At 41.4% G+C, this 11,657-nt stretch overlaps 3 protein-coding genes across 3 annotated transcripts; 1 reads left to right on the top strand and 2 right to left on the bottom strand.

Annotated features, from left to right (window-relative positions):
* Window positions 1-529: 529 nt before the first annotated feature.
* On the bottom strand, window positions 530-1,198 carry LOC142635213 (uncharacterized). The gene has a single exon (XM_075809412.1). It carries the CDS (start codon window positions 1,196-1,198, stop codon window positions 530-532), a length of 669 nt encoding a protein of 222 aa, XP_075665527.1.
* Window positions 1,199-5,535: 4,337 nt separating this feature from the next.
* LOC142635212 (glutamate receptor 2.2-like) lies at window positions 5,536-10,467 on the bottom strand. The gene is made up of 3 exons (XM_075809411.1): window positions 10,374-10,467; window positions 6,047-6,322; window positions 5,536-5,993 (listed from the first exon to the last, which is right to left on the bottom strand). Exons 1-3 carry the CDS (start codon window positions 10,465-10,467, stop codon window positions 5,536-5,538), a joined length of 828 nt encoding a protein of 275 aa, XP_075665526.1.
* A 141-nt stretch (window positions 10,468-10,608) lies between these two features.
* On the top strand, window positions 10,609-11,094 carry LOC142635211 (uncharacterized). Its single transcript, XM_075809410.1, has one exon. The coding sequence runs from the start codon at window positions 10,609-10,611 to the stop codon at window positions 11,092-11,094; it is 486 nt and encodes a 161-aa protein (XP_075665525.1).
* The last annotated feature ends 563 nt before the right edge of the window (window positions 11,095-11,657 follow it).

Raw genomic sequence — 11,657 nt, 5'->3', positions numbered from 1 at the left:
TTTCTCCTGTGAGAGTCCTTATTGTCGTTCTGTATGCCCATAGTACGCTGGGTAGCATTTCAAGCCATATGCCCTTTGCCCCATTGAGCCGAGTTTTGATGATTCGAAGCAAGGATCGGTTGGTGACTTCAACTTGTCTGTTTGCTTGAGGATGGGCTGGGGAGGAATAATGGTTCTTGATTCCTAATTCTGAGCAGAAGGATTGGAAGGAGTCGTTGCCAAATTGTTTACCATTGTCCGAAATTAAGACTCTTGGAATTCCGTACCTGCAAACAATGTTTTTCCATACAAAACTCCTTACATTCTTTTCAGTGATCGTGGCTAAGGCTTCAGCTTCGACCCATTTGGTGAAGTAATCGATGCCGACGATGAGAAACTTCAGCTGCCTTACTGCCATTGGGAATGGTCCCATGATATCCAACCCCCACTGGACGAACGGCCATGGGGCGGTTATGGGGGTCAATTCTTCCTCCGGCTGCCGAATGATATTGCTGAACCTCTAACATTTGTCGTAAGCTCTCACATAAACCTAGGCGTCATTTTGCATTGTCGGCCTATAGTATCTGGCCCGAATCAACTTATGTACCAATGACTGTGATCCAGAGTGGTTGCCGCATATCCCCTCGTGTACTTCTCTCATAACATATTTTGCCTCTTCGGGGCCTACACATCTTAAGTAAGGTCGAGAAAAGCCCCTCTTGTAGAGGACGTCCTTTATCAAGATGAATCGTGCTGACTGCACCTTCAGCTTCCTTGCGGCCTCCTTCCCATCAGGCAGCGTGCCATCTTTTAAGTAGGAGATCAAGGGGGTGGTCCAATTGTTTTCGGAACCAATTTCCTGTATGTTGACAATGTCTATTAATGGTGAGGGCTGAGTAAAAGAAAGTACCTTGTCAATGGTGATCATAGACTCTGTAGATGCGTCTTTGGAAAGACGGTCGGTATGTTCGTTTTCTGCTCTTGGAATTTGGACTATTTTGGCCTGCAGCCCATCTATCCACTTCTTCGCTTGCTCCCAGTACTTCTTCATTTTTTCGCCCTTGTACTCGTACTCGCCGTTTACTTGGCTTGTAACGACTTGGGAGTCGCAGTGAACAACTACCTTCGCAGCCTCTACAACTTGGGTAAAGTCTAAATCTGCTATCAGGGCTTCGTACTCAGCTTCATTATTAGTTGCAGGAAAATCGAGAGGAATCATACATTCGATCTCGTCGCCTTCCAGAGATTTAAGTACAACCCCCACTCCTCCGGCCTTCTTGTTGGACGACCCGTCTGTAAAGATGCTCCATTAGGGATTTTTTGCCTCTTCACTTTCCGCGCTGGTGAACTCCACAATGAAGTCGACAACCGCTTGTCCCTTGATGGCGATACGGGGGCGATATTGTATATCAAATTTGCTCAATTCTATTGACCATAATGCCATTCATCTGACGGCTGCAGGGCTGCCCATTGCTCGTCGTAAAAGTTTGTTAGTTAGGACGTCTATAGTATGGGCTTGGAAGTATGGCTTGAGTATACGGGCCGCCGTGACCAAAGCGAAGGCAAGTTTTTCCATAGGGGGATATCTCTCTTCTGCACCATGCAATGCCTTGCTCATGTAGTACACGGGCCGTTGAACCTTGTCGGCTTCTCTAACTAAGGCCGCACTGACAGCTGCCGGGGAAACGGCCAGATAAAGGAACAGTTCTTCTCCTGGTTGCGAGGGACTTAGTAACAGCGGCGAAGAGAGATAGACCTTTAAATCTTCGAACGCTTGTTGACATTCGGCCGTCCATTCAAAGGATTTTTTCAATGTGCGGAAAAAAGGTAGACATCTCTCTACCGCCTTCGACACGAATCTACTAAGCACGGCGACCCTGCCATTGAGGCTTTGTACTTCCTTCATAGTTTTAGGAGGTGCCATCCCTATAATGGCCTGAATCTTGTCCGGGTTGGCCTCGATGCCTCTTTGGGATACCATGTACACTAAGAACTTTCCTACCATCACTCCGAAGGCACACTTGCTTGGATTGAGCTTTATGTTATAGGAGCGAAGAGTATCAAAGGTTTCCTTGAGATCCTCCATATGATTTTCTTCCCTTTGACTTTTGACCAGCATGTCGTCGACATATACCTGGACGTTTCTTCCAATCTGTCGTGCAAACATCTTGTTCATGAGCCTCTAATAGGTCGCGCCAGCGTTTTTCCAACCAAAGGGCATGACCTTGTAGCAAAAAAGGCCTTGGCTTGTTATGAACGAAGTCTTCTCTTGATCAGCTTCATCCATTCGGATTTGGTTATACCCAGAAAATGCATCCATGAAGCTCAGCAGCTGATGTTTGGCTGTAGAGTCCACCAGGGTGTCGACCCGCGGGAAGGGGTAGATATCCTTAGGGCATGCTTTGTTTAAGTCCGTGAAGTCGACACACATCCTCTATTTCCCGTTGTTCTTTTTGACAATCACGACGTTTGCCAACCAGTCAGGGTAGTACACCTCCCTGATAAATCCCGCCTCTTGTAGTTTGCGGACTTCTTCTGCTACTGCTTGATCTCTTTCTTGGGCAAAGGTTCTTTTCTTTTGTCGGATGGGCGGGAAAGATGGCGACACGTTCAACCTGTGTACCATGATTGATGGGTCGATTCCTGGCATGTCTTCGTGGCTCCATGCAAACACATCCCTATTTTTTTTCAAGAAGGTCGTGAGCTCTTGACGTACCGCCGGGTCGGCCAAGGTGCCGATTTTGGTCGTTCGCTCTAGGTGGGCTTCGTCAAGAAGTACATCTTCGAGCCTCTTGACGGGTTCTGTCGCCACTCGACGTTCCTCTATGTTCATGGCCTGAATGTGATTGTCCATCTCCATTATGGCTACGTAACATTTGTGTGCGGATACTTGATTTCCTCTTAATTCTCCAATTCCATAATCAATAGGGAATTTTATCATCAAATGATATGTCGATGTTACGGCTTTCCATGAGTTGAGGGTTGGACGTCCTATGATGTCATTGTAGGCCAACGAGCAATTGACTACAAGGAATGTTACATTCCGGGTGATCCACTGTGGGTAGTCTCCAATGGTTACCGCCAAAGTGACAATGCCAAGTGGAAGTACCCTCGCTCCTCCAAAGCCAACGAGCGGGGCGTTAGTTGGAACTAGTCGCTCCCTTCCAATTCCCATTTGTTGGAAAGCAGGATAGTAGAGGATGTCTGCTAAACTACCGTTGTCTACGAGAACTCGGTGTATGTTGTAGTCTCCTACCTGTATGGTGACAACCAGAGCATCATCATGGGGATGATGAAGGCATCGAGCGTCTCCTTCTCAAAATTCAATGGGGGGATTGTCAATCCGCGATCTTTTGGGTGCGGAACTTGTCATCTGGACGTTCTGAACCGTTTTGAGGTATGTCTTCCGGGCTTTCTTAGATGACCCGACAGTCATGGTGCCCCCTACAATCATCCTTATATCTCCTATAGGTTGCCTGGGGCGATCATTGTCTCGTCGGGGACTTGATTTTGTGGTGGGTCCGCCCTCTCCTTGTTGACGAACCTCTGCAGCCTTCCTCGTCTAATAAGAGCTTCTATTTGCTGTTTCAAGTCGTAGCAATCAGCGGTGTCATGGCCATGATCTTGATGAAAATGGCAGTATTTTTCCCTTGGTCTCCTGTTGGGTCTCCCTTCAGTTTGCCAGGAAAGGCCAAAGTTTCTTCATCTTTAATCTGCATTAGTACCTGATCGATAGGCGCATTTAGGGGAGTGAAGTTCGTAAATCTTCCTGTAGGTGGTTTGGGTCGTCGATCGTCCCGTCGTTCTCTGGTTTTGGCCACTTTTCGTCCCCTGTCCGGTTGTGTATCTTCCTGCCTTTCCCTCTTTCTGGGTTTGTCCTCTTGGGCCAGTAATGTGTCTTCTGCGTTTATATACTTCGTTGCCCTGTAAAACACGTCGGACATAGTCTTTGGGTCATTCTTGTACAGAGAAAATAGGAACTTACTCTTTTATAGCCCATTGGTGAATGCTGCCACAAGCATCTTGTCATCTGCCTCGTCTATCGAGAGGGCTTCCTTGTTGAAGCGGGCTATGTATGACCTTAAGGTCTTGTCTTCTCATTGCCTGATGTTCAACAAACATGCTGTAGACTTCTTATGCCGGTGACTCCGGATAAAGTGTGATACAAACTGTGCACCTAATTCCTTAAAAGTGCCGATGGAGTTAGGCGTCAGCCTACTGTACCAATCCCTTGCAGGCCCTTCAACGTGGTGAGGAAAGCCCTACACATGATTTCATCAGGTACGCCCTGAAGATGCATTAGGGTCTTGAAAGATTCCAAGTGGTCCAATGGGTCCTTGGATCTGTCGTAATTCTCGACGTGAGGCATGCGAAACTTTGGAGGAAGGGGGCATGAGTTCACGAGTGCTGTGAAAGGTGAATCCGTTCTATGGACTAGGTCGTCCAGGTCGTTGGAGATTCGTCCTCTAAGGGCGTTCATCATCACGTCCATACGTTCCCTCATCTCCTGCATCTCAGTTGCGATGTGAGTCGGCAAGGTCTCGGAGACGGATGGCAGGTTGGTTTCTTGCTGTTCCGGTCTCGTCGGAGCATTACTACCCTCAGGTCCTTCCGCGTTCCTTCCTTTCGGACTAGCACCTTCCTGATCTTCTTCAGGTGCACTTTGGTGTGCATTCCTTTGTCGCAGTTGCTTTTCTAAATCATGATTCTGCTTGGTGAAGCGCTCAATCGCCGCTGCAAGCGTTTGGACTTGCCTTTCTAGAGTCGTGGCATGCGGTTCGTTGCCTTAATTGTTGATTGTTGCCATCGATCGAGTGAGTACCATGCAACTTTTTGTCTTAGGAATAGAGCAAAGGCTAAATAATCTAGTTCCCACAGACGGCGCCAACTGATGATGCCAAGGAAATCACCAGTAAGCTGCAAGCACTCTCCAGACCGAAGTAACACCTGCAAAGAGAAAATTGAAGACCTGACCGAGAGCACCGGTGTGGTGCCGGCCAAAAACCCTCCGAAGGTCAAGTTAGAGTCTTTTTAACAACCCTAGAGTGCCAGAGTTGAGATAACTGTGCGTACCTTGGCTTATGAGGGTTTTAGGGTATATATAATGGCATGGATCCGAAATAAGCGCCTTGGTGAGGAAGTGCTTTCCTTCTAGGAGAGTAATTTGTGGGTTTTGCGTATCATCTAGAGCCCTTTTCGTTATAGGAGTCTTTTTGACTGAGGCCGAGCGTGTAGCGCAAGAACTTTCCTTATATGCACGTATGTAGATGACAAAACAGGTTAAGGATGAAGGTTGGGTTATTCCTTCAGCTTTTACCTACTAAGGTCGTCACCCTACGTACGTCTCCTATACGGTCGTCAGCCTAAGTACCTCTTCGGAAAGGTCGTCAGCTTAGGACCTTCAACCGTGACTCTGTCAGCTGACACTTCAACCTAACGCTGTCACGTATGGGGTGTGGCTTCGAGCATCAAAAGATGTCCTAGTGACTATGGCTGACGGGTTCCATACTCCCGTCAGCCTTCTTAACGCATTAGCAACTTGTAAAACCACCACTATCAACTAGTGTTACCCGTCATTCTTTCTATTGCTTGTATAACAATTCTATTGCTATCGTATGCTTGCAAAGCAAAAAAACCAGGTTCGGAATTATCTTCCTCTGGATATTTAGCTTTGAAAAATTTACGGAATTGCGCACGAAAATCTTGGTACTTTGAGCTTCCTTCAATATAGTAGGTTTTGATTCCTAAAGCGCCTTCCGTAGAGGAAATAACTAAGTTGTTAACAGAGTCCAACAAACTTCTAATGCTATCTGGAATTATCCAATCTGATTCTCCTCTTACAAGCCCCATCTCCTTAGCTTGTCTGAACAAGTGAATCACCATTTCTAATGATGAATCAAGAACAATAAAAAGCAGAGATTGTGTTTTCAGAAGCTTAACCATCTCTTCATGAACAAACCCTTCTGGAGCAGACAAAGAAGAAAATGGTGGAAGTACCAAACTGTACTTAATCTCTAAACAAAATTTTGTAGAGCCTCAAATAGGAATGATAACTTCCCAGAATCACCACTATATGCTTCATCTTCATAAATCGCTATGACCCTTCGCCAATTGTACGCACGAACAATATCTGCAATGCATTTTATTTGTTCGGAACCATTTTCAGCCATTTTTATCAAGGAAGGCCAGCGAAGTGGCATAAGTGGTGGGGTGATGGCCGGTGCTGCAAATGAAATAACCGGAACATGAGCTTGGCCTCCAAGATCGACTATTAGAGCTGCGTCATGCCATGTGTGCATGCCAATAATAACTTTTACTGTTTTTTCTCTAATCATCTCTTCAGCTGCAACCAAAATATAGGTATTCTATCAACTACATCGTTAAAAATCTCTCTTGTAGATTGTGATATGGAATTGAGTGGGCTTGCTTTTTAAAGCTTGTCCCACATTAAAGTTTGCCGTAAAATTAAATAGTTAAGGAAGAGAGAGTTATATGATTCGACCTACGTCCACTAAGGAAGCCTTTAGTTACATTTTTATTATGCTTAAGTGTTTACAATGAACCTAGAGCAGAGTCTTTATAGGAGTTAGAATTAGCCCTGATGATGCCTATCATGGTTTTAAAAACTGGTATAGTTAAAGAATCTGAAAATAGACTGGTTGCTGGTTTTATGGTCAGACCGGGGTCAAACCAATGGTCAAATTGGTGACGTCATAAATATTTTAATTAATAAATTTTAAATTATATAAATAAATAAAATAAATTTTTATATACTAATTAACTAATATTAATAAATATATTTACAAAAAAATAACGTATAACATCTTTTTAAATAATTTATGTAAGCTTTTAACATTTTATATTTAATATTTACAAAATAAAAGACCAAAACATAACAAAGAATACTAAACAATAACATTAACATTACAAAATAATCATCCTTAAACCATAGAACTAACGTTACAAAACAATTATCCTTAAACCAACCACAAAACTAATGTCATGGTCTCACTAATATCTCAATGTATAAATAATAAATTATAATGCTCTGTAAACTTAGTATCTCTCTCTCTCTCTCTATATATATATATATATATATAATAAATTTAATACTTTTTTATTAAAAGAATATCAAATAAACTGAGTAGATTTTGATTCTTAGTAAAAAACAATTATCAATGGTCTTTTTGTTTAAAATAAAAAACAAACAAGTGGGGTAATTGTATAGAAGGGAACTTCCAAGAAGTTTCCTTCGACTAACGTGGCCTATGCCTATACAATTTATTTCTCATCTCACTTGTGACCTGACCAATCTTTCTTCTTCTTTCTCATTTCCAAGTTCCAAACTTTTGTCTTCAGTGGCTCGGTGCTCACTACTCTGTGCTACCTTCAGAAAAAACTTTTGTATTTTTTCTCACACGGGCTGCTCTCTTCAGTCTCTTTTCTCTCGTTTTTTTTTTTTTTTTTCATCTCCTCTATGTGTTTGAAGGCAGTGATTTTGCTTCATCTCATTCTTCTTCTTTTTTTTCTCCATATCCTCTATGTGAAGATCCAGTGTTTGAACTTTGAAGGCAGTGATTTTGCTTTAAAGAAGGAAAAAAAAAACAAAAACAAAAACAAAACGGCGCAGTTTTGAATTTCAACATAATCTACTAATAACCGTTAAACTGGCTTGGTTTCCGGTTTCATGGTCAAACAAATGGTCCCGATTAAAATTGCCTTTTTCCTATTTTTCGGTTTTTAGACATAACTGGGCCGAATTGGTACCTGGTTCCCGGTTGAACTAGTTGAACCGGCCGATCCAATCCGGTATTTAAAACCATGCCTACAATATATTTTAGACCTCAGGGGCCACTACAAGATTCAGCTTATTTTTGCTACTATTCATGAGTTTCACTACACTTTTTGGTACTATTCACAGGTCACACTGTATTATTTCAGCTAACTTTTATTTTTATCTATAGTAGTTTCAACAAAAAGTTTTCAGTTTCTACAAAATAAACAGATTCCAAACAGACCTGAATATAAGCTTGTGAAGATCCCTTTTAAATGTTGTAGAAGTGACCTTAGAAGTGACCATAAATGACTTGATTGTATAGACAATGAACTAGGCATAATGTGTAAGTAGTTGCAGAACCACGCGATGCGTGGGAATAAATAATTATATTTTAGTTATGGTATAATATATATAATTTGTTCTCTATACCATATTATAAATTTAATATTTAAAATAATATACATGAAAAAAGTAGAATTTTTGTCTGAAATTGAATGCTTCACCTATTGAAATGAAAGAAAATAATCTTTATATCATAAAGAGAACATGATTAAAAAAAAATTGACTACATACACTTTTACTTATTTAGAATTAATTTCCTTTAATTTCATATTGCATTTTTGTTACTATGCTTCTGTTGAGCTTTCTCATCCGTCACATTATTGGCCACATCATTATTCTTCTTAGTATATATTTTTTTAACTTTTAATTTTTTGGCAATATTAAATATATAAATATATTGGCTTTACAAATTCATTTTAGATAGTTTTAACTTTACATATTCATTTACTTTAATTTGATGTTATAACTAAATAATAAACAATGAAAAATAAAAATAAAAATATGTCTATACATATTCATCTTGTGCGGTTTAATTTTAATAGTTGATAGATACATTCAAATACATAGCCAATATTGTATTTTGATATAAATTCAAAATCTCACTTCCAAAACAACTAAGTATTATGTCAAAAAAAAAAAATCAAACAAAAGCTAAAAGAGGGAGAGAAAAGACTTGTGACGAAAAACTATAAAGTAAAGTTGTAAAAAATAATATATATATATATATATATATATATATATATATATATATATAGAGAGAGAGAGAGAGAGAGAGAGAGAGAGAGAGAAATCACCTTTTTTGGGAGAGAAATAAAAAATAAAATGAGAAGAAGCATCAAATAAAAAATATAGTCATAAGTCAAACACCAAATTATCTAAGCCATAATATATAATAGAATAACATTATTGTGGGGACAAAAGGCTCAAGATACGTTTTTGGGCCATAGGCTTGAGCCGATGATGTTTGCTTGTCCAAGGACGGGTTAATGGTAATAACAATATCAAACTTACATCCCCAAAAGCAAATGTGGCAGATAAGGTGAATGTAAATAATCTGAGGAAGACTACCTCCTCGGCTCAGTGTAGCGAGGATCAAGCGGTACGTCATGTTAACTAGAATGATATTTTAGAAGGTCTTGGGGATGAAGATATGTTTAAAAGGGGCACAGAGACCAATAGGGGTAAAGAAAAGGTCTTAGAGAAAGCTGCTACCACCACATTGAATGCTTTGTACCTAAATCTCTGGCCGCATTTATGTGGAAGTGATACCTGAACAGTGATTTTCAACCTTACAGCTATTACCTAGGGACTTCCAAAAGAGGCAGATGGGACAAGTATCAAGGGGAGCAATTTGAATCCAGGGGAAGGGAGAAAGGACTACAAGAGAGGGAGAGGTCCTATGAAAAAGGGGGGGGGGGGGGATATTTGTAAAGAATCTTTAAAGTAAGAAGAAATATAAACACTTGGTTCTCGGCTTGAGTCCGAGGATAAAATTCATCTTATAAACTTGTTCATCTATATTGTTTTTGTGATCTTAGGCCATTGCCATTATTGTTGAAGCTCATTAGAATCAAGATTTCTAGCCCACACTCTATAAATTTATTGTATTAAGTTCTTTGGGCCTACGTCCTCCTCCTTGTTGGGCTGGGGCTCAAATTGACACCTTACAGTTGGTGTCGTCTGTGGGAAATTTTGGATTTTTAGTGAGTCTAAAGTCTGTTTATGGCAAATTCAGGTCCACACCAAGTGGAGTCTAGGGGGTCTCAACATCAAGATGATGTTTACACTATTGAACAAGGTGGAGATTGGGAGGGAAGTGTACATACTACCCATACGAGCAGGAGCCAGTCATGAGGTGGAGGCATAATCTCCCATGAAGAGAGGGTCAGGGCCATGCAGGTGGAAATTAATTGTTTGAAGAGAAAGTTACGTCACGAACAACGGAGGCAAATTTAGTCCATCTCTAACTTTTCTTCTGGTGAGAATGAGAATGAGAGGGATAACTATAGGCGAAGGTCGAGAACTCCCCCTAGTGAGTCTTACTCTTATGAAGATAATGGCCACCATAATCGCAGGAATAAGAATTCATCCACTAGGGGTTTAGGAACTGATGCTATGGGTAGGGCGCTAAATCAAATCTCTAAGTCTCCCTCCACACGTAAGATTGAAGGGGGAAAGCTTCCTCGACATTTCACTTAGCCAACATTCACCATGTATAATGATTGAACTAACCCTGTGGAACACGTAAGCCATTTCAACCAAAGAATGGTTGTACACTCCAAAAATGAAGCATTGATGTGCAAGGTTTTCATTTCCAGCTTGGGGCCAATTGCGATGAGATGGTTTGATGGCCTGAGATCAGGGTCCATTAATTCCTTTAAGGAACTCATTCGGGCGTTTAGATCTCATTTCATTACACGTAGTAAAGTCCTTCGACCTCTGGATTCTTTGTTGTCCATGGCCATGCGAGAGGGTGAAACCTTAAAAAATGTACACAAATAGATTAGGAGATGTTCAATGAGATAGATAGGAACGTTGAGGATGTGGTCATCAGAACTTTCAAGGTCGGCTTACCCGCCGAGCATGGTTTGAGGAAGTCATTAACTAGGAAACCAGTCAGTAATGTGCGCCAACTTATGGAACGAATTAATAAATATGAGTGGGTTGAGGAGGACCAGCAGTTAGGTAAAGGAAAGGCGAAGGTGGTCTCTCAAGATAGGAGGGACTTTAGGTTAGATAAATACAATGATAATTGTCCTCGACGAGACTTCACCAGGCAGATTGGGGCTGGTATTGAGTCACAGGCCGTAAACACAGTATTCCGAGAGCTAGTTCATCAGATTCTGGAGAAAATCAAGAATGAACCATACTTCAAATGGCCCAACAAGATGAACAGATACCCCACAAGACGTAATCAGAACCTTCATTGTCAATACCACCAGGAGTACGGACATACCACAAAGAATTGTAAAAATTTGTGGTATAATTTGGAGTAATTGGTTAAGGAGGGAAGGTTGCAACAGTTCCAATATAGGCCCAATGGGAAAGTCAGTCACACAAGTTCAGGTACTCAAGGGAAAATCTCTTCGAGGCCTCCATTGGGCACCATTAATGTCATCTTTGTAACCCTTGGAATGGCGGATTTGTGTCCCTCCTGGGTAATGACTGTGGCTAGACCACTATCCGAGAACTCTAATTGTGGGCCGAAGAGAGCAAAGGTTGCACGGCAGTTGGCATTGAGTTTCTCGGAGAAGGATAAGTTTGGAACTATACAGCCACGTGATGATGCTCTGGTGGTCACACTCAAGATAGGGGGTATGATGTGAGGCGTGTTATGGTGGATCAAGGTAGTGGGGAAAAAAATTATGTATCCCAACTTGTATAGAGGCATAGGGTTAAAACCAGAAGATTTGACTAGTTATGATTCACCTCTGGTAGGTTTTGATGGGAAGATGGTTATACCAATGGGACAAGTCAAGTTACCGGTACAAATAGGGTTAGAAGTTGTAGAGGTCAACTTCATAGTGGTGGATGCATATTCTCCATACACGGCCATTGT

The sequence above is a fragment of the Castanea sativa genome, chromosome 5 (genome assembly GCF_040712315.1).
Source record: "Castanea sativa cultivar Marrone di Chiusa Pesio chromosome 5, ASM4071231v1".
NCBI classification, from domain to species: domain Eukaryota; kingdom Viridiplantae; phylum Streptophyta; class Magnoliopsida; order Fagales; family Fagaceae; genus Castanea; species Castanea sativa.
This window is presented reverse-complemented; position numbering and strand designations above follow the sequence as displayed.

Excerpts from the sequence above, each read along its gene's own strand:
- LOC142635212 (XM_075809411.1), bottom strand. The coding sequence starts at position 10,467 with ATGGACCCTGATCTCAGGCCATCAAACCATCTCATCGCAATTGGCCCC. Across the intron at positions 6,323-10,373 it reads CAATGCTTCATTTTTGGAGT|CTGAAGAGATGATTAGAGAA; the intron begins GTACAACCATTC and ends TTTTGGTTGCAG. Across the intron at positions 5,994-6,046 it reads TGAAGATGAAGCATATAGTG|AGATTAAGTACAGTTTGGTA; the intron begins GTGATTCTGGGA and ends AATTTTGTTTAG.
- LOC142635211 (XM_075809410.1), top strand. The coding sequence starts at position 10,609 with ATGTTCAATGAGATAGATAGGAACGTTGAGGATGTGGTCATCAGAACT.
- LOC142635213 (XM_075809412.1), bottom strand. The coding sequence starts at position 1,198 with ATGATTCCTCTCGATTTTCCTGCAACTAATAATGAAGCTGAGTACGAA.